Here is a 22,815-nt window from a genome sequence, read left to right on the forward strand (position 1 = left end):
TTGTACAGAAGGACGATGGTGTGATCTACCTTTGCTACAATGCAAAATGATGAAGAGTGAGAAATCAATGTAAGAATAAGATACTAATACTAATACCAATCCTAATATGAATAATAGTAATAATAATAGGTGGAAAAATTGGGGTTCAGGAGCCTGTGGACAAAAGAGAAGTGGCAGTGTAGGTTGGGTTATTATATATATTACTTTATTGTACCAAACCAATACCAACAACTCTCTGGGTGGTTAACACCAGTTAAAGGGAAAAAAATAAAGCAAGATAAAATATGCATAACTTTCAAAACCTTGATGCCCCATAGTTTAATCCTACAATATTACATGTTAAAAAAACAAAAAAGAAAGAAAAAACCAAAAGCAAGAACAAAACGAAAAATAAAAACAAAAACTGAAGATAGGACAATTCAGTTTGATGGTGAAGAGAATGCAAAAGTGTTCAAATGGAACCAAAGCTTGCAAAGTAGGTAGCCATGGAGAATCTATCTAGGGGGCACATTCCACCACTGGTGGCCACTACTTAAAAGATCATCCTGGTAGCAGATACCCAGAGTCCCAGTCCCAGGCTAAATCTTTCAGTCAGATCGTATCTTTGTTTTTGATCATGAGATGTTCCTTTGTATTCAAGTCAGGCCTCAGGACAATGATGTAGCACTTGGGAGGAAAGATGAAGCCCAGCAGCCCAGCACTGGAAGTCAAGATTGAGAAGACCTGCACGGCCACCATGTACTTTCCCTTGGTGCTCAGGTAAGAGGGCACAAAGGACACCCAGACACTGCAGAAAACCAGCATGCTGAAGGTGATCAGCTTGGCCTCATTGAAGACTCCTGGAAGCTTCCTGGCCAGGAATGCCACAGTGAAGCAGATGGCAGCTAGGAAGCCCATGTAGCCAAGGGCAGAATAGAACATTGTGAAAGACCCTTCATTGCACTGTAGGATGATGTGTCCAGTCTGGGAGTGCATGTCAGCATCTGGGAAGGGTGGAGCCACAGCCAGCCAGATGGAGCAGATGATGATCTGGACATTGGAACAGGAAATAACAAGGGTATTGGCAAAGCTCTTTCCCAGCCACCTTCTCACTCTGTTGCCTGGCTTGGTGGCCAGGAAGGCCAGCACCACAGTGATGGTTTTGGCCAACACATTCGAGGTGGCAACTGAGAAGATGATGCTGAAGGCTGTTTGACGGAGCAGACAAGTTGTTTTGCTTGGCTGGCCAATGAACAGGAAGGGAGACAAGAAGGAAAGCAGGAGGGAGATGAGGAGAATGTAGGAGAGGTTCCTGTTGTTGGCTTTGACAATTGGAGTTTCTCGGAATTTAATGAAGATTCCAAACATAAAACCTGTGCTTAAAAGGCAAATTAGGGCAAATGTAGCCAGGAGAATCCCCAAAGGTTCCTCATAGGAGAGGAATGTAATTCTCTTGGGGACACAGTGATCTCGGTCCTTGTTTGGGTGCTGATCTTCCGGACATCTGCTGCATTGCTCTGCATCTGGAAAGAAGGGAAGTCTCTTCAGCAATGCAATGATCAATGGGACATCCAGAATGACATGTACTTCAATTAGTAAAGAAGGGGATGTTGGAGACATCAGGAGATAATCAGCAGGGAGAGAGGCCAGAAGTCCCAATGGAGGGGGCATACCTTTTGATTGCAATGCTCTGTCTATGGCATCATATCACACAAGGCCCTCCCATTGCTGGACATGCCTGCCCATCTCTGCTGGACATGATGAAGGTCCTGAAAGTCGAACCTAAAGAGTCCATATGAGCTCAATGAAAGGATTATGCATGATGGCTCTTCTGGCTAAAGGGGTGGGATATCAATTCGATAGATGGAAAGATAGATAGATAGATGATGCTGAACTGTGCTAAGCCCATCATGGTTGTGGGAGTAGTTCTGCTTTCTTTGATTTGCATCTCCACAACAAGTGGTTGTGTGAACAAAGGTCAGGTGGTAGGAAGTGGCCTTCTTTCATTTCATTTTACTCCATTGTTATGCTGCCTAGAAGGGAGAGCCAGGCATCTACTTTGCACAATTTCCTAAAGAGGGTAAGAATCTGGCAGAATGTCTTGGAGGGACAAATTGCTTGAACAGCTACGTCACAGGGGCAGGATGGAATGGACATGGTTGGAGACCCGCTTGGATACTCTCCTGAGTTCAAAACTTCCCCTCAACAGCTTTCTCTAAAACTGATCATTAGTGAGTTCCTAAGAAGATGGAATTATCATAAATGAGATGCTGGAAAGAACAAGAGCATCAACACTGCTAAACTGGTTGAGCAGATGAAGGTGGCTTCCCCTGCCAGTGGAATCATATCCCATTTGGCCGAGTATTCGTTTTCCTGGGTATGGTATTCCAGAAATGCTGCCCTTCTTGTTCACTAAATTTCTCCTTACACATACAGAATTTCGACAGACTCATCCTTTTGCCCATCACCCAAAGGGAAATCCCTTTCCCCTGTGGAAAACCCACCTTCCTGAGTGGAGAATGTCCCTTCTGCACACAGGGCACAAGCATAGCAGCAGGGCAGCTTCCCCTCAAGAGTCTGCTTGCCATAACCGGGACGACAGCTCTCCACACACCTGGAAAGAGGTGCCACCTTGCAGTGACGAGGAGGAGAAGGAGCAGTGTGAGGAGTGAATAGTAGCATTTGTTGTGCCCAGTGGGAACTCAATTCCCAGTGACAACCAGTCACTTTTTGAAATGATCATTGAGTGTGGCTATTTTATGTACTTCATGGAATCATCTGTTTGAGCACTAAAATCCTTCCTTTCAATGTGGATTGACTGAACTGTACAATCTATTTATCTATTTAGCACATTTATATACCATCCCCTAGCTACATGATCTTCCATTGAAAGCTTGCTAATGGAATCAATTCAAAAAGTATCTTCGAGATAATTTTCTCTATCATTACAGGTATCCATATCAGAATATTTGAAACCTCTCAAAGGGACAGAGGAAAGACTGTGGACGTAATCTATCTTGGCTGTAGGAAAGCTTTTGACATAGTGGCCCACATCATCCTGATAAATTAACAAAAAGTAGATGTGATAGAAGAATTATTTGGTGGTTCCAAAACCAATTGCAGAATTGTTTTCAAACACCACTTATCAACAGCACATTCTCAAACTGGAGAGAGGTGTCAAGTGGGCTACCACAGGGTTCATTCATTTGCTCATTGCTCTTCAATATTTCCATTAAAGATTTGAAGGACGTTCAGGGAATGTGCATAAAATTTTCAGATGACTTACAACTAGGTGGGACTGCTCACATGTTGGAAGATAAAAATGGAATGCATATGATGAAGTGCTAGACTGAAAACAGCACAATGAGAATGTGCTAAGCTTTGCACCTAGGAAAAAGAAGCCAAATGCCTTGCTACCAGATGTGAATACTTGGCTCAAAAATATTGCAAGGGAAAAGGATCTTGGAGTTGTTGTAGACCACAACCTGAATGTGAGTCATCAATGTGATGTGATTGCAAAAAGGACAAATGCAATTTTGAGAGCAAATGCTGCATATATAGATGGATCACTTCCAAATCCCCTGAAGTCCTAGTTTTCCTTTGCTCAGCACTGGTTAGGCCTCACCTGGAGTGCTGTGTCCAGTTCTGGCCGACAGAGTGTATGAAAGATGCAGACAAGCAGGGCAGAGTTGAGAAGAGGGCAGCAATGACCCCAGGTCTGGAAACCATGCCCTGAGAAGAGACACTGAGAGAAATGCACTAGTTCAGCCCCAAAGAAAAGGAAACTGAGGAGAGAGAGGAGAGCACTGTAGAACTACCTAAAAGGCTGTCACAAAGCAGAGAACAGAATCTCCTCTTCATCATCCCAGAGAGCAGGACACAGAATATTAGATTCAAGTTAAAGGAAACCAGATTCAAGCTGGATACCAGAAAAAGATTGCTAACAGTTTGAGCAATATGAAAGTGGGATCAGTTGCCTTAGAAAATTGTGGGCTCTCCCACACTGGTAGCATTCCAGATGCAACTGGACAGTCATCTGAGTGGATAGTGTAACTTACTGTCCCAGTGTTGTGGTATGAGAAATATAAGAAACACGGTTGTTTTTAAATCATTGTTAGAAACTTGGTGATATCAAGTTTGGGAAAAGCTAAGGACAAAACTTTATACTAAGTTGCCGAGATGGCTTTCTCCTATGGAAGCTCTTACATAACCAAATGCATTGAATTTTAATATGATTGTGAGATATGATGATATCTTAGATAATGATGGAAAATTGAAGCCAAATCAAGAACTACAGGAACATGATATTGATTTTTCTTGGTGGCACAAGATTCAAATACAATCAAGATATATTAAAGACTATGGAATGTATGGTTTTTATAAGGATTAATAGCATTTGATCAAATCATTTTAATATCAGATGAAAAAGTGATTAAAAGCTTGCATAATTTTATTTTGGAAAAGAAAATGGAAGATGAACAAGTTAAAGAAACTATGATAAAATGGGCACAAAACTTTGGATATAATAGTGAGTTACAGAAATGGCAAAAGTGGTGGAAAAGAAAAATTAAGATAACCATAGCAACTTCATATAAAGGAAACCTATATAAAATGTTTTACAGATGGTATTTCTCTCCAAATAGATTAGCAAAAATGTTTCCAAATATGTCAAATAGGTGTTAGAAATGTAAACACAAACCTGGTACTTTTTATCATTTGTGGTGGACTTCTGTTAAGGCAAAAAAATATTGGGTTAAAATACACAAATGGCTTGAGGAAATAATGCAAAAACCTTAAACATTGAAACCTGAAGTTTTTCTATTAGGTATTATTCCTGATGACTTCAATAAACAAACTATATATTTGACTTTACATATAACTATTGTGGCGAGGATTGCATTTGCCAACATTGGAGAAGTGAAGAGCCACTTACTTAAGAGTTGATTTTAAAAAAGATTTTGGATTGCGCAGAGATGGAAAGGTTGAACTTGTCTTTGAAGGAGAAGGAAGATACATACTTCTATCAAACTTGGAAAACCTTGTATTATTAGTTAGAGAAACTAATAGAATTGTGTAGAATTGAATATGGTTGCTGAGTCTAAAAAAGAGAGAACTGTTGACCCAGTATGTCGGATGTCCTGAATACTTGTTGTTTTAGTTTTGGATTTATAGAGAAAATAATAAAATTTGATTAAGAAAAAAAGAAACCAAAGTGTTGTTGGTGATGATCCTGGTTGTGAAGTCACGTCCAACCCATCGTGACCCCATGAACAACATTCCTTCAGACCTTCCTATCTTCCACCGCCCCCCAGAGTCCTCTTAAGCTCACGCCGACTGCTTCAGTGTCTCCGTTCATCCACCCCATTCTCTGCCGTCCCCTTCATCTTTTGCCATAGATTGTTCTCAGCATTAGGGTCTTCGCCAATTAATCCTTGCTTCTCACTAGGGGGCAAAAGTATTTGAGTTTCATCTTCATGATCTGGCCTTCTAAAGAGCAGTCAGGGTTGATCTCCTTTAAGACAGAATTGTTTGTTCTCCTTGCATTCCAAGGGACTCACAGGAGTCTTCTCCAGCACCACAAGCCAAAGGCCTCAATTCTTCGTCGCTCAGCCTTCCTTGTGGTTCAGCTTTCACAGCCATACATTGCAATAGGGAAAACCATATCCTTGACTATACGCACTTTGGTCAGCAGGGTGATGTCTCTGCTTGTTAGTTTGCTGTCTAGATTTGCCATAGCTTTCCTCCCCAGGAGTAAGTGCCTTTTAATTTCTTGGCTGCAGTCCCCATCTGCAGTGATCTTGGAGCCCAGGAAAATAAAATCTGTCCCTATCTCCATTTCTTCCCCATCTATTTGCCAGGAAGTGACAGGACCAGATGCCATCATCTTCGTTTTCTTAATATTGAGTTTCAATCCAACTTTTGCACTTCCCTCCTTCACCCGCATCAAGTGGCTCTTTAGTTCCCCTTCACGTTCTGCCATTAGCATGGTATCATCTGCATATATGAGGTTGTTGATATTTCTCCCTGCAGTCATAATTCCAACTGGTGATTCATTTAGCCCTGCCTGTCTCATGATGTGCTCTGCATATAAGTTAAATAGGCAGGGTGACAGTATACAGCCTTGCCAAACTTCTTTCTCAATTTTGAACCAATCAGTGGTTCCGTGCCCCGTTCTCACTGTTGCTTCTTGAACCGCATATAAGTTTCTCAAGAGATGAATAAGATGGTCTGGTACTCCCATCTTTTTAAGAACTTGCCACAATTTGTTGTGATCCACGCAATAAAGGGCTTTAGTCAATGAAGCAGAAGTAGATTTTTTCTGGAACTCCCTAGCTTTCTCCATGATCCAGAGTATTTTGGCAATTTGATTTCAAGTTCCTCTGCCTCTTTGAAACCCTGCCTGTATGTCTGGAAGTTCTCGGTCCACATACTGCTGGAGTCTAACTTGTAGGATTTTGAGCATAACTTTGCTGGAATGTGAAATGAGTGCAATGGTGCGGTAGTTTGAGCATTCTTTGGCAATGCCGTTCTTTGGGCTTGGAATGTAATCTGACCTTTTAAATCTGGTGGCCACTGTTTAGTTTTCCAAATTTGCTGGCATTTGAGTGTAGCACTATTACTGCATCAACTTTTAGGATTTTGAATAGCTCAGCTGGAATTCTGTCGCCTCCACTAGCTTTCCAGTTGCTCAGACTTCCTAAGGCCCCTTTGACTTCACATTCCAGTATGTCTGACTAGATCTCAGTGACCACCCCATCATGGTAATCAGGGATGTTACGCTCTTTCTTGTACAGTTCTTCTGTGTAATCTTGGCACCTCTTCTTGATCTCTTCTGCCTCTGTTAGGTCTCTGAAATTTTGGTCCTTTATCATGCCTATCTTTGCATGAAACTTTCCCTTCACATCTCCAATTTTCTTGAAGAGATCTCTGGCCCTCCCTATTCTATTTTTTTCCTTCTATTTCTTTACACTGTTCATTGAAGAAGGCCTTCTTATCTCTTCCATCTAGTCTCTGGAATTCTGCATTCAATTGGGTGTATCATTCTCTTTATCTCTTGCCTTTCACTTTCCTTTTTCCCTCAGCTATTTGTAAAGCTTCCTCAGTTGTCCATTTTACTCTCTTGCATTTCTTTTTCTTTGGGATGGTTTTAGTTGCTACCTCTTGTACAATGTTGCACACCTCTGTCCATAGTTTTTCAGGCACTCTATCTGATCTAATTCCTTACATCTATTTGTCATCTTCACTGTGTATTCATCAAGGATATGATTTAGGTCATATCTGAGTGCCCTAATGCTTTTCTCTACTTACTTCAATTTAAGCCTAAATTTTGCAACAAGAAATTCATGATCTGAGACACAGTCAGCTCCTGATCTAGTTTTTACTTACTGTATAGAGCTTCTTTGTATTTAGCTGCAGAGCACATTGTCAGTCTGATTTCCGTCCTGACCATCTGTTGAGGTCCATGTCTAGAGTTGTCTCTTGGATTTTTGGAAAACAGTGTTCACTATGAATATCGTATTGTCTTGACAAAATTCTACCAGCCTGTGCCCTGCTTCATTTTGTACTCCAAGGCCAAACTTGCCTGTTATACCGGTAATCTTTTGGCTTCCTACTTTAGCATTCCAATCCCCCATAATGATAAGGACATCATTTTTTTGGTGTTAATTCTAGAAGGTGTTGTAGGCCTTCATAGAACCGGTCAACTTCAGCTTCTTCAGCATCAGTGGTTGTTTTTGGACAAAGTGTTGGAGCAGGTGGTGGTGGGACAACTCCAGGCACTCTTGGATGAAACTGATCATCAGAACCCATTTCAGTCCGGCTTCAGACATGGGTATGGTACTGAATCTGCCTTGGTCACCCTGTATGATAACCTGTGCAGGGAGAGAGACAGGGGGAGTTCGTCCCTGTTGGTTCTCCTGGACCTCTCAGTGGCTTTCGATACCATCGACCATGGTATTCTGGATTGGCTAGTGGGATTGGAGGTTGGAGAAACTGCCTTACAGTGGTTCCACTCCTATCTCAATGGCCAATTCCAGAAGGTGGTGCTGGGGGACTATGGCTCTGTGCCATGGCAGTTAATCCACGGAGTACCGCAGGGATCCATTTTGTCCCCTTTGCTATTTAACATCTACATGAAACTGCTGGGAGAGGTCATCAGGAGGTGTGGACTGCAGAATCATCAGTACGCTGATGATACCCAGCTCTACCTCTCGTTTTCCACTGATCCAGGTGAGGCAGTGACTGTACTGAACTGGTGCCTGGCTGAGGTAATGGGCTGGATGAGGGCCAATAAACTGAAGCTCAATCCAGACAAGACGGAGGTCTTGGTTGGCGGATCGGGCTTTGGGGAAGGGGACCTTGACCTTGTCCTAAATGGGGTTGCACTCCCTCTGAAGGACAAGGTCCGCAGTTTGGGAATGTTCCTCAATCCAGAGCTTTCACTGGAAGCTCAAGTAACAGCAGTGGCAAGGAGCACTTTCTTTCAGCTTTGGCTGATTCACCACCTGCATCCCTACCTGGAGAAAAACTGTCTGGTGACAGTGACTCACACATTGGTAACTTCCTGACAAGACTTCTGTAATGCGCTCTATGTGGGGCTGCCCTTGAAGACAGTCCAGATACTTCAATTGGTGCAGAATACAGCTGCCAGGCTCACATAACTCCAGTCCTCCATCAGCTTCACTGGCTTCCCATTGAAGTCCGGGCCCAATTCAAGGTGTTGGTTGTCACCTATAAAGCCCTTAATGGCTTGGGTCCTGGTTACCTAAAGAGCGCTTATGTCCATACGTGCCCTCCCTTCCCTTGAGATCTGTGGCAGAGGCCCTTCTCCAGGAGCCCTCTGTAAAGGACATTAGGAGGGTGAGTACCCGGAGGAGAGCTTTCTCTGAGGTGGCCCCCAATCTATGGAATGTGCTCCCCAGAGAGGTCCACCTGGTGCTGTCATTATTTGCTTTTTGGTGCCAGGCCAATACCTTCTTATTTAAATGTCATTTTAATTATTAATATTACTTATTGATTTTATATCTTTGTCTCCAATGTCTCCAATTATATTGTTTATATGGTTAATTGTGTATTTATTTATTGTTGTGAGCCGCCCCGAGGCTTCAGCAAATGGGGTGCCATAGAAGCTTGCTAAATAAAAAAATAAATAAATCAATAAAATGTTGAATGGTTTGTTTTGAATTTGAACTGAGATCATTCTGTCATTTTGGAGATTGTATCCCAGTACTGCTTTTCCTACTCTTTTATTGACTATAAAGGCTGCTCCATTTCTTTTGAGGGATTCTTGCCCACAGTAGTACACCTGATGGTCATCCAAATTAAATTCACCCATTCATGTCCATTTTAGTTCACTGATTCCTGAGATGTCGATGTTCAGTCTTGTCATCTCTTGTTTGACCACATCCAGCTTGCCTTGATTCATCTATCTTACATTCCAGGTTCCTCTCCTTTCACCACCAGATACATCTTCAACTGAGTGTCCTTTCTGCTTTGACCCAGTTGCTTCATTCTTTCTGGAGTTATTAGAACTAGCCCTCTGCTCTTCCCCAGTAGCACATTGGACACCTTCTGACCTGAGGGATTTATCTTCCAGTGTCATATCTTTTTGCCTTTTGCTACTGTCCATGGGGTTTTCATGGCATGGGTACTGGTATGGGTTGTCATTTCCTTCTCCATTGGATCACTTTATTTCAGAGCTGTCTGCTATGACCTGTTCAACTTCGGTGCCCCTACATGGCATAGCTCAAAGCTTCATTGAGCTACTCAAGCCTATTCACCACAACAAGGCAGTGATCCATGAAGGGGGAAACCGGAGTAACAATCACCTAACATGAAGGCTTAGGGAACTGGAGTTCTCTCCAGCCCCTGCTCCACAGAGAAGTTTTCCTTTGCAAGGCCATCCTGCCTGTGATTACATAGCGGGAAGACCCCTTAAGTCAATTGGGACTTCTTTCCATTGAAAAGTGTGCATTGAATGACAGTGGATGCCTTGTATGCCATACCCCAAAGATTGTTAGATATATACTATTAATAGGACAGGCCAATAATAAGACAGAAATGATTTTCCCTACCTTCTTAAAATGCTTTGGCCACACAATTTCTTCTGTGTTGATGCTGAGTTCTTTCCCTGGAAATGCCTCTCTTGTCCAACTCCCAATGGGCAGAATTCCAAAGGTATGATTGGGAAACAGCACCCAGTTCACAATATCATACTGGATTTCAAGCCGTCCATGTTTGTCCATATGGAGCCCAGCAATGGAAGTGTTAGATTGTCTGATACCTCTTAAGAAATGGTGGAACTGGAATGACAAAGAAGGCAACATGCTAATTTCATCCATCCATCCATCCATTCATTGTATTTATATCCCATGTCCTAGGGGTCCCTGGGGTGAAAGGCTGTTCAATATTTTAGCCATCTTTGCTCTGAGTTCTAATCTTCCATATACAGAAGCAAATGTGCATTTTTCTGCACTCGGGTTTTTCAGCTGAGACAACTTCCTTGATCATCTTTCTTTTACACTTAGCATTTTGCAGATGGGCAGAAGATACCCTTTTTCAAAAGCCCACCATTCCCACCTGGTCCCTCTAGATGTTTCTGACCTGGCTGTTTGCTGCTTATGAGAGTAAACCTTGAAACCATCTACAGGCACTTCTGTGAGGACAGTTTTCCTTGAGTATGTCTGGCTAACAGAGCCACCAGTGGCACATGAGAGAGGTTTCCTTGAGATAGGTGATCCCTGTTGAAGGCCAGCCAAGTTGCCACCCATAGTATTCTTCCAGCCTTCATGGAAGCATTGTCTCCTTCTCTCCCCTCCTCTATTTGTGTCTGCAGACAATTCATGAGAGGGCAAGGCTCCCTGGAGAAGACAATCTTGTGAGGGAGAGTTGTAAGCAGAAGATGAAATGGAAAGCACGATATGAGATGGATTGGATCTTTAAAGGAAGCCACAGCCATGAACTCAGAAGAGCTGAACAGAGCTGTCATGGACAGCACATTGTGGAGGGTCTTCATTCATAGTACGACATAAGCTGGAGAACAGATAACAAGTGCCCAATGGCCAGTGCTATTGCAACATAATGCAGTATTAATTTGCAGAAGAATGGCAAAGAGTCCAGAGGAGGGCAACACATATGATCCATGGTTTGGAAAAACTCCTATGAGGAGAGACTGAGAAAACTAAGCGTGCTCAATCATGGAAAGAGAAGACTGAGGGGGGGGGGACATGGTATCACTGTGTAAGTACCTCAAAGGTTGTCACAAAAAAGAAGGTCAGGATCTCTTCTTCCTGATACAAGTGTGCAGGACATAGAATAAACAATTCAAGTTATGACAATCCAGGGTCAGGCTAGATATCAGAAATAGCTTCCTCACTGTCAGATCAATATAACAGTGGAAACAGTAGTCTAGAGAGGTTGTGGGGTCTCCCACACTAGAGACATTTAAGGTGAAATGACAACCATCTGAATGGGATGGTGTAACTTGTTCTCCTACAACAGCAGGGGGTTGGACCCAATGGCCTTTATGCCCCCTGCTAACTCTACCATTCTATGATCCTGAGGTTATATGACTCTATTTTGTTGGAAGGGGAATAGCTCGCCAAGTCACATGTCACTGAACTCCTGTGAAGATGGGCCTCTGCTCCAGCAGAAACCCTATGAAGTGGCAATCAGCAGACTTCCCAGCAAGAAAAGCCCAAATTCCTCAGACACCAAGGAATAACCATGAAAAACCAATGTCACTACAGCAGAAAGATCCTTGAAATTCCACATGTAGCTTCATGAACTGTCTGAAAGAGGTGGGAAAATGTCTTCTCTGAAACTTTCATCAAGCATGCAGAATCATGATTCTCTACATACTTTCTAAAAGGAGTGGTGCAAGTTGGAACACAACCCCTGAAATGTGTTACCTCCAAAATCCCAGAACTGAAGCTATCACTAAAGGATACCAGGGATGAGTGTATCCTAGTGCAATGATACAACAAGTAGACAGAAGTGGGTCAAGCACACCTAATTTTCTGTATGAGTGTCACCCATCTGTTGAAAAAGTCAAGGATTAAAGATTTATTTATTTGGAGAACTTATATGCCACCCCATTCGCATAAGCCTCGGGGCAGCTTCCAAACCATAAATAAATATAATTAATAGAATTACAGAAAATATTGGAGACATCCTGGCAACAAATTATTAAATCAATTAAAAGAATAACAATTAAAATGATGTTTAAATAAAAAGGTCTTGGCCTGGCGTCGAAAAGCAAATAACGACGGCGCCAGGAGGACCTCTCTGGGGAGCACGTTCCATAAGTTGGGTGCCACCGCAGAGAAAGCCCTCCTCCGGGTACTCACCCTCCTAATATCTTTCACAGAGGGCTCCCAGAAAAGGGCCTCTGCCACCGATCTCAAGGGGCAGGAGGGCATATATGGACGTAAGCGCTCCTTTAGGTAACCAGGTCCCAAGTCGTTAAGGGAGATAGGGTTAAGGTCATCTATTCGAGGACCAGAACAAGACCAGCATCCTCTAGAACATGGGCAATCCTTGAGACTGCCTGCAAATGACCTTGCAATGCCTTCTTATAAACTGAGCCAAAAAGGAGCTACCAGCAACTAGGTGCTCGATATTGAAATACATTGAATCTAGTAGAACTAGTTCCTTTAATAATGGTAGCACCCCTGGTGTAGGAGATTTCATTGCCTTGTGTAAAGGTGGGTTGGTCACACTCTGGAGCAGCACACGTATGTTCTTTTGGTCTTCGGCTCTATGGAAAATCATGTAGAAGTCATAGTTCAGAGCCCTCCCTGCAAGCACTTTTCCCACCTATCAGGTGGACATCAGAGAAATAGATGGGGCCAGCAGAAGTGATGGACTTCTAAACGGTCTCTCTCATAAGACCAGTATCAAGTTAACTGTATGAACATACAAACAAGAACTATCCTGAAAGTATTTTCAGGAAACAGGCCTGTGTGTGCCTGAGTGGCTCAGAGGAAAGTGCAATTGCTTCAAAGACATTTTAGAATGCAAGCCCATGTACTATTTTGAGGGTAAAGCAAAGGCAGGAGAATAGGCTCAATTTCCTCTTCTGCACTCCCATGCAATAGGCATGATGATGTCCTGGAACACATGTTTGCTAAACTGAAACCTGAATCTTTTGTCATTTGCTGTTAAACCAGAACAGGAAAAGGGAATACCTGCCAGGATTGCAACCTCTGCATTTGTGGTTTGTCTTCTCTTCCAGCCATCATTCTCCACTTGGATTGGGATGACAATGCAGCTTTTAAGGCATGGGTTACCATTTGGATACTGTTGTAAGTGCAGAAGCTGTCTTGAGAAAATACTCTTTCCAGCTCCTCCTGGGGGAGCATTTCCAGAATCTCCTTCTGTCTGTAGCTCAACCAATTTCTCATGGAAAAGGCATGCTTTAAGTAGAAACAATGGAAAGCATTCTCCCAAAACCATACATTAGCTGGAGAAGCTGATTTGTAGTGTACAAGTCTTGTCTTCTGGGGGCTCTTCGTGATGAAGGACAAAGAACCATGGAGAAACTGAAGGATATTGGGTTCAAACATTAAGTGCCAATTAATGTTTGTCACACCAATGGTGATCCAAGCCACTCTTCCAATTTGTTCCCCTCCGTGTGTTCTCTGCATTTTGAGAATTGGAGCACAGCCATAGAAAGAGTCTGCATAGAAAACAGCGACATTCACTTGTCCCCATGCAACAGAAACCTCATTTTGAGTCATTTTGCGTACATTTTTTCGTGGTAGCCTTTTTGTGAAGGCAATGCAGATTCCATGACTGATCATCAACGGAATCACCGACCTCACAAACGTTTCTCCATTTTCAGTGTCTGGGGCAAAGAGACCAATCCACGTCCAGCCAAATCTTGCAACCAATTGAACAATGGCCAAGTATTGGTTTTCCTTCTTTGGGGCCAACTGGTATAAGAATGGGAACTGTGTTTGATCCTCCAGAACAGGGTTAACCAAGCCATAACTGATCTATCAAAGAGAGGAAGGTGGTTTGCACCCTTTTGTCTTTACAATGAACATCAGAACCATATGAACATGAAATGTCTAAGCAAAGGTCCATCACAAGGAAGGGGAAGCTGAGGAAGAAGAGAGGGCCAAAACATCTCAAGGATCATCTCTACAGTAGCAATTCAATAATTGCTTGGGGAAAGTAGGGTCCTTCTCTGCTAAGTGAAAAGAACTCACCCAACCACACTCCAGCCAAACTAGTGCAAAGCAGGACTGGAAATGTCAAGACTAGATGATCATCTCAAGGTGGCTCTTCTCCTTTTCACTTTCCAGTGGCTAGTGATTTTTCCCTTTTTTCTAATCACTAGGCCGGTGGAAGTAATTCTCATTGGAGAGTTGCCCTGTTCCCCAGAAGGAAAATCCCAGTGAGAGATACAACTGGATTTGTCTATATTTCCAAAAAAAAAAAAAAAAAAAGGAATCCCTTCATGATCAGCCAAAATGCTGCAAGTATAGCTGTCCTGCATGTGGGTGGAGGCAGCCACTCTTCCTCTCGCAGGACATACCTGAGGAATCTTGTAGATGCCTGACATGGCTGAAATAAGAGTGGAGACAACTGATTCACTTCCTTCAAGAATGGCCAGCAGGTTCTTCTTCTTCTTCCCACAATTGAAGTTTGGAAGGTAGCTTTTCCCACTAGCAGGCAGGCCTAACATAGCATAAGAAGTGGTTCTCCCATCAAAATGGCTCTCATAGATGTCGTAGCCCAAGCTGATATTGGGTAGGATCCTGGGATTCTGGTTGATCTCACGGATGGAAAGCAAGAAGGACAACACGTGCCAGTACCTCAGAGTTAGGAAACTGCAATGCAAGAATTACAGAATCAGGAATAATTTTTGAAGAGGATTCAGGGGAGATTCTGGATACATAAAGAGAAGGATTTTTTCACACAGCATGCACCTAAATGATGACATGCACTCGCTGCAGGTGCAGCCATGGCTAGGGATTTGTTGGATTTCCTGGTCTTGGCTCCAGGAATTCAATATCTCTTCTCATCAGCCCAGCGACCATGTTCTTGGTGAGCACATCCAGCGTTTGCAGGATGTTCCACAGGAATACAGTCCCACATGCTGCACAATCAGTGCCATTCTTCCATTCCCACCTCTGACATTGGCAGCAGTGGTTTGGGAAGTGCAGTGGATGGATTTCCTTTTGAGTCAGAGTCCTTTGCACTGCAAAGCCAAGCCTGAGAAGTCCACAGATTCCAGAAAGGTAGATTCCAAAAGGGTTCATATCAACCCTAGTCAGGGCCACTAACTGTGATTACTTTAACAGGATACATTCCTGGAACAGAAGGCCTTTTCTGATGGCTCTATGTTGCCTCTAATATCAAAGGCTGAGATTGAGATGAACCTTCTCTGAATTCCTCCTCTGAGCATTTGCAGGTTTCCTCTTCTGCTCAGCCTGCTCTTTCAAACTCTGCTGACATGAGAAGAAATCTTTGAATGTGTGTGTGTGTGACTCACTTCCTGGAGAGCTTCTCACAAATGGTGGGTGCATGAACCAGGAACAAAGCTAGTTGAAGTGCAGGGAGCCAAGCCCAAGGAATGTAAAAGATTTCCACCGCAATGGATTGCTCACACATCCCTATCCAAGGAAGGATCATATGTGCTTCCCTTGCTGCAGCTGCAAGTGGTGAGGTTTTTTTACTCTCCTTCCCACTAGCACCCTGTTGGCTACTGTGTACAACAAATGCTGCTCCAGATGGACCACTGGTCCAGTACATCATGGTTCTCCTTATATTTATGTCTTCTTGGGATGCTGAAGGGTAGATAAGTCCCAGCTGGTGGTGGACCACAATCCTGCAGAAGGAGGATGGGTGCAGTTATTGGGGCAACTCCAAGGAAAAGCCCCCTTGGCTCCTGCCTGAATCCTGCCTTGCAGATTAAAGCAAGCAGATGTTTCTTCCAAAGGCTGAAATCATGCAAGCAGTGGTCAGCCAGATGTAAGCCTGCTGTTCTTAATACTCCTAATTTTCCATCAGAAACCACAAAAGGGACAAATTGTGGAGCAGAAATACCAAGGGGTTGACTGCAGGGACCAGAACTATGGACTGTCTCCCAGAGAGAGGCACAAATAGAGTGGCAGGAAGGGACGCATTTAAGCATCATGACTTACCTCTCCCTCCGCTTGGCTGGTGACTCATAAAAGACATAGGGTTCCTGATGCTCAAAAAATCGTGAAGAGATTACTCCACTGATCATGTAGTCTCCTGCCAGATAATAGTTATATATTGCTTCTCTAAACATATCTCCAGGACAATTTGTCATCAGCATCTCAGAAACTGAATGTGGAAGGAGCAAAAGCAGCAGGAGCACTGACACTGGGATAACTTGCCTTGGTTTCCACATGTCCTATGTTCCTGCTCTTCTCACCCACACACCCAGCTCAACCGGACAACTGATTTTGCAGTCTCACAGATGCACTCACATCTGAGTCAAAGGGGCTTTTCTAACCTTCACATTGGCACAGTCCCTGCATTTCTCTGACTGCTCTGAACCTCACCCCGGGCCTTCAGGTGCACAGCAGGTGTTGCACAGAGCCAGTTTCTCAGGCAAAAATCACACTATCCCTGACATTGTCCTTGATTTTGTAATGTGACTTATTTGTCTCAAGAGAAATCTCAAGGAGGCCTCTAGAGCATTGCCCAGAATCCACAATAATTACTCTGTTGTTGATCATCCCACAAGAGTGAAACAGCCTCTCTGTTACTGGACCATTATGTGTCTCAAGGCACAGCACACAGTGGGAAACAAGCATGCTGTTATTTCTCTTTGATGAGGCTGCAACTTTCACATCAGAGGGTGTGGTAAATGGGAGCTTGGCTAGACCTCTTTCAGAGACCCACCTGCAGAGGAACCCAGATCGGAAACATCTTGATATCCCAGCTGGGGTCAACATGTGGCCCTCTGCAGATTCCCCCCTCAGTGAACCTAGATTAGACAAAATCTGCACACACAGATGAAAGCTTGTCTAACAGGGGGATGGAATGAAGGGGGATACTGCTCAGGCAATGGTAATGTTGGACTTCCTTTCTGGGGATTATTGTATGCCGTGGTTTTACGGATGAGACCAGAGACCAGTTGGAATTCTAGAGAGAAAGAGTTTATTTACCTGCCTGCAGGGACCATCACTCGTTAGAGTGCCGTCCTGAGAAGATTGAAGGCAGGATTTTTATACTCTTTTACACGGACGGCTATGCAGGTGCTTGAATAACAGCGAACAATAGGGGAAATCCACTGAGCTACATTCGCACACATTTTTTAGGCTAAAGCAAGCAAGTGAGGGTACAAGGGCGTAACGTTATGCTGGAGTGTAGCAACAAAGGCTGCTTTGTGGTCAGCCTTGCGTAGCGTGCACATTCATTGGGGTTCTTGTTCTTACGCGAACAGGACACTCTGATCATGCTTCTTACCCGTGATGAGCCATGCCCTAGCTGCATGTTCGATTAAGAGGGGGGTTACAACAGGGATCAGTCCACAAACACTGGGCAGGCATTCAGAGTCAGGGCACTACAAAGTGGGAGCCATGGAATTCAGGGGGCCAAGCCAAGCTATTCAGCACACTGCTACCCCAATGGCATCCACTCAAGTTCTCATACATCCCTAGAAACAACCAGTTGCACAACAGGAGAGGAGCAGCAGTGAGTTCATCTGATCTGTGAATATTTTCTTTGGTAACTGTGGCATTTGGTAGCACTGAGTCATTGCATGAGGCAACCACTGTGGTCAATTCCAGTGCACCCAAACACTTCACATGCTCCAGTCACCCAAAGGAGTAGTGGCACCTGTACTGGCATGCCAGTACATCTTTTTTCCTATTCTGTTTAAAGACTGCATCGTTTTCTCATACATCTTTTATTAGACCCTGACAGGTTTAACAGTGCTAAGCATATGTTAAAGAAAGGTGGTTCACTACTAACATCCACCAAGGAACAATTTCTCTGGGAAGAACTGTTTCCAAACTGCTAAGGCCCCAATGGTCTTGTGTTCACCCTCAGGGAGGTTCATGCCCTCTGAGCAGCTACAAATGATGTCAAAAAAGGCTGATCAGCAAATGGGTTTGGGTCCCCTTACCTACAATTTGAGCATCTGGAGTGGATTCCAAAGGAGGTTGCCTATTGTACAAAAGGGGGTCTGTGAGGTCGTGGAGATTTCCTCTCAGCCCAGCCTGCATTGGCCAAGCAGAAAATGACGATTTTCAAAGCTCCAGTAAGGTTTATATGAGCCCTACTACTAAGTATTGAATTGAGAGGAGGGAGAGGAGGAATGCATAAGCTGCCTTGAGATCACTGAAAGGAAAAAAATAAAAGGGATATGAAAAAATAAATGTATCCTCCCAGAGAAACATGCCCCAGATCTGACAGCTACTGTATTTCTTTCATCTCAAACATAAAATGTGATTCCTATCCAAATGGAGCTGTGGGTGGAATAATTCAGCATCTGAAACACCAATCAGATGCCATCCTTACTTGCGACTGTGGGATGCTGTTTTGTATTCAGGTCAGGCCTCAGGACAAGGATGTACAACTTGGGAAAAAAGATGCAGCCAAGTAACCCTGAACTGGTGGCCAGGATGGAAAAGACCTGCACAGCTACCATGGACTTGCCCTTGGTGCTCAAGTAGGAGGGCACGAAGGACACCCAGATGCTGCAGAAGACTAGCATGCCAAAGCTTGGCTTTGTTGTAGGCCCTGGAAGCTTCCCGGTGAGGAAAGCCACCTTGAAGCAGATGGCTGCCGGGACACCATTGTAGCAGAGGGCTGTATGCCACAGAACCTTCACTGCATTGCAAAATTATCTCTTCAGGCGATGAATTCAAGTCAGCATCAGGAAAAAGTGGAGCCATGCCCAGCCAGATTTTACATATGACAACCTGGACACTAGCACGGGAAATTAAAATGGAGCATGCAATTCTTTTATCAAGCTGTCTCTTCACTCTGTTCCCAGGCTTGGTGGCTAGGAAGGCCAGGACCACAGTGAAGGTCTTGGCCAGTGCAGAAGACAAGGCAAAGATGATGCTAAAGGTGGTTTGGCAGAGTAGGCAATTTGCTTGGCTTGGCTGCCCAATGAACAGGAAGGAGGACAAAAAGAAAAGTAGAAGGGAGACCAGGAGGACATAGGAGAGGGACCGGTTGTGGGCCATGACTATTGGTGTTTCTAGAAATTTGGTGAAGTTTCCTAACCCAAACCCTGTGGTCAAAAAAGAGATGAGGGCAAAAAACCCCAGAAGGATACCCAAAAGTTCTTCATAGGAGAGGAAGGTTATCTCCTTGGGGATGCATCTGTCCCAATCTTGTTTGGGTGCTGATCTTTGGGGCACCTTCTGCAATGCTCTGCATCTGGAAGGAAGGAAAGCGAGTTCAGCATTGCCACCATCAGTGGAACATGCAGAACAGCCTGTGTTCTTTTCATATGTACTGAAGATGGGGATGTGTGAGATGTTGGGGGAGAATCATGTGTGGCCTGGCAGCGAAAGAGCCAAATCTTCTCTGAGGGGAGATGCACGTTTTGCTTACAGGGGCTCTCAGGGACAAGAAGAAGGAAATTCATCTCTGGCGGACAGGAGAGATCTCCTGACACCCCGAACCAAACACTCAGTTTGTGTTCCATGAATTGATGATACTCAACTGGCCAAAGCCCAACACAGTACAGGGAAGCTGATCTGCTGGATTTCATTTGCAACTGCCCCATTGTGGGGTCTAGAGGCCTCTGTACATTCTTGCTATTAAAAACTGGAATAACAATTCTTACCGAAACCTCTTCTGAAAATATCAGTTATTTTGCTAAAGTTGTTTGTTTCGTAATTTTTCCATCAACTTGCCATCGGGCCCAGTACCAGACTGGAGCCCAGAAGATGTTGATCCTAGTCCCCACTCAGCCTTGTAACTCCCTGGGTGATTTGAGGACAGATGCAACTTCTCAGTGCTGTTTTTGTGCAGATAAAATAGAGGGGAGGAGAAGCTTTCAAGCCACCAGAACCGTGAAGCTTGCTCTTTGCAGGTATCTGGAGACCACTCTTTGTTGAGGAGTAACAGAATGATTTCCAGAGATGGGCCTATCATGAGCTTTGAATAGATACAGTGAAAATCTTTCTGCCAAAACCATAACATAGAATAAGAAAATGGATTGTAATTGTCAAGTCATTTTCTTTTGGGGGTTCTTTATGATGAATGACAAAGAACCATGGAAAATCTGAAAGGGATCAGGATGCAAAGTTAATTAAATGTTAATGTCTCACACAATCATTGTGATCCAAACCTTTCCTCCAATTTGTTCCCTTCCAAGTATCTCTTACATCTTGAAAATTGGACCGCAGCCATAGTGAGAGTCTGCATAGAAAACAGCTACATTCACTTCTCCCCACTCAACAAAGAGCTTATTCTGAGTCATTCTGACTATGTTTTTTCATTGTATTGTTTTTGTGAAGGCAATGCAGATTCCATGACTGATCATCAGTGAGATCACTGACCTCACAAACATTTCTCCATTTTCAATGTCTGGGGCAAAGAGACCGATCCATGTCCAACCAAAACTCACAACCAGTTGGATGATGCCCAAGTATTGGTTTTCTTCCTCTGCGGCCATCTGGTAGATGAATGGGAACTGCATGTGATCCTCCAAAACAGAGTTGACCAAGCCATAACTGATCTAATGAAATAAAGAAGACTTTGGTAGTTTACATTGTTTTGTCGTTAGGAGGAACATCAGAATCATACAAACATGAAATCTCTACCAATTTCTGTAGTAGTTAATTGTTTGCTTTGTGGAAATGGTGGACTTTTCTGTGCAGAGAAGGGAACCCAGACCACCACAGCATAGCAAGTGTCAGGGCAGGGTAGGGAAGGGAAGGGCAAGAAAGGACAAGATGAACATCCTGAGGAGCCTCTTTTACTTTCTGTTTGGTGTGACTGCAGAACTTCTGATCATTCAAAGAACTGATGGAGGTAATTTGTTCAGGACAGGTGCCTTGTTCCCCAGAAAGAGCATCCCTGTGTTGTTTATAGGATAAACTGTAGAGGAGGAGGATCATGAGAGCTGTTTCGGCCACCATGCATGATGATGAAAATTGGAAAATGAATGTAGGGATACCAGGAGCCAGTTGAAAAAATAGATGTGGCAGTGTTGGTTGAAGTTTTGTATACATACTTTATTGTTGCAAGCCAGTAAAACTCTCTGGATGGTTCACAATAGTTTCAAGGACAAAAATACAGCAGGAAGAAAAATGTAAAACTTTCAAAAACTTCACACCCCAATTAAAAGACAAAGTGTAATCCAGCAATATTGCAAGAATCTGAAGCTACTATTGCATGTTCAAAGCAACAAATGCTGAAGAACTTTGATGCATAGAAGAAGATGGAAGTCTTCACATGGCATCAAAGATCACAAAATAGGTAGTAGCAAGGTGAGCCACTCTAGGGGTCACATTCAGCCACCTTGTGTCCACTACTGAAAAGACCATCCCCTTAGGCAGTGCTTTTTTTGTAAAAAAAAAAAAGTGCCGGAACTCACGTTGCCACTGGCAGTAAGCACTGAGCGCGTGACCACACACACCAATCCCAAGCTGACCAGTGTCCCAAGCTGGGTGGCGCAGACATAAAAGCAGCCCACAGGCACTATGTTAATGATGTTTGCTGCTGACCTGCTACACTGACAGGCGATTCAAACTCACTTCGTGAAATCCATTGGAAAAAAAGGTGCCGGAACGCCATTCCAGTGTGTTCTATGACAAAAAAAGTCCTGCCCTTAGGAGATATCCAGAGTCCCAGTCCCAGGCTAAACACTTCAGTCAGAAGGTATCTTTGCTTTTGATCATGAGATGTTCCTTCATGTTTAGATCAGGCCTCAGGACAATGATGTAGCACTTGGGAAGAAAGATACACCCAGCACTGGAGGTCAAGATGGAGAAGACCTGCACGGCCACCATGTACTTCCCCTTGGTGCTGAGGTAGGAGGGCACGAAGGACACCCAGACACTGCAGAAGACCAGCATGCTGAAGGTGATCAGCTTGGTTTCATTGAAGGCCCCTGGCAGCTTCCTGGCCAGGAAAGCCACAGTGAAAAAGATGGCAGCCAGGAAGCCCATGTAGCTGAGGGCAGTGTAGAACATTGTGAGAGACCCTTCATTACACTGCAGGATGTTGTGTCCAGACAGGGAGTTCATGTCAGAATGTGGGAAGGGTGGAGCCACAGCCAGCCAGGTGGAGCAGATGACTAGTTGGAGAGTGGAACAGGAAATGACAATAGCATTGGCTAAGCTTTTTCCCAGCCACCTTCTCACTCTGTTGCCTGGCTTGGTGGCCAGGAAGGCCAGCACCACAGTGATGGTTTTGGCCAACACACTCAAGGTGGCAACTGAGAAGATGATGCTGTTTGTTGGAGCAGACAAGTGACTTTGCTTGGCTGGCCAATGAACAGGAAGGAAGACAAGAATGAAAGCAGGAGGGAGATGAGGAGAATGTAAGAGAGGTTCCTGTTGTTGGCTTTGACAATTGGAGTTTCTCGGAATTTAATGAGGATTCCTAACGTAACGCCTGAGTTTAAAAGCCAAATGAGGGCAAAGGAAGCCAGGAGAATCCCCAAAGTTTCCTCATAGGAGAGAAAGGTAATTCTCTTGGGGACACAGCGAATTCGGTCCTTGTTTGGGTGCTGATCTTCTGGACACCTGCTGCACTGCTCTGCATCTGAAAGGAAGGGAAGACTCTTCAGCTTTGCCACCATCAATGGGACATCTGGAATAGCATCTACTGCATTTGTTAAAAAAGAGGTTGTAGGAGGGATCAGGAGATAATCAGCAGGCT

At 44.0% G+C, this 22,815-nt stretch overlaps 1 protein-coding gene and 1 pseudogene across 1 annotated transcript; both read right to left on the reverse strand.

The window, feature by feature from the left end:
• Nucleotides 1-591: 591 nt before the first annotated feature.
• LOC123019750 (vomeronasal type-2 receptor 26-like) lies at nucleotides 592-16,219 on the reverse strand. Its single transcript, XM_044422811.1, has 4 exons — nucleotides 16,134-16,219; nucleotides 14,522-14,816; nucleotides 2,484-2,610; nucleotides 592-1,502 (listed from the first exon to the last, which is right to left on the reverse strand). Exons 1-4 carry the CDS (start codon nucleotides 16,217-16,219, stop codon nucleotides 592-594), a joined length of 1,419 nt encoding a protein of 472 aa, XP_044278746.1.
• Nucleotides 16,220-21,803: 5,584 nt separating this feature from the next.
• Nucleotides 21,804-22,815, reverse strand: part of LOC123019751 — a 37,081-nt pseudogene continuing 36,069 nt past the window's right edge.

This window comes from Varanus komodoensis, unplaced genomic scaffold (genome assembly GCF_004798865.1).
Source record: "Varanus komodoensis strain SLA01 unplaced genomic scaffold, ASM479886v1 scaffold136, whole genome shotgun sequence".
Classification (NCBI taxonomy): domain Eukaryota; kingdom Metazoa; phylum Chordata; class Lepidosauria; order Squamata; family Varanidae; genus Varanus; species Varanus komodoensis.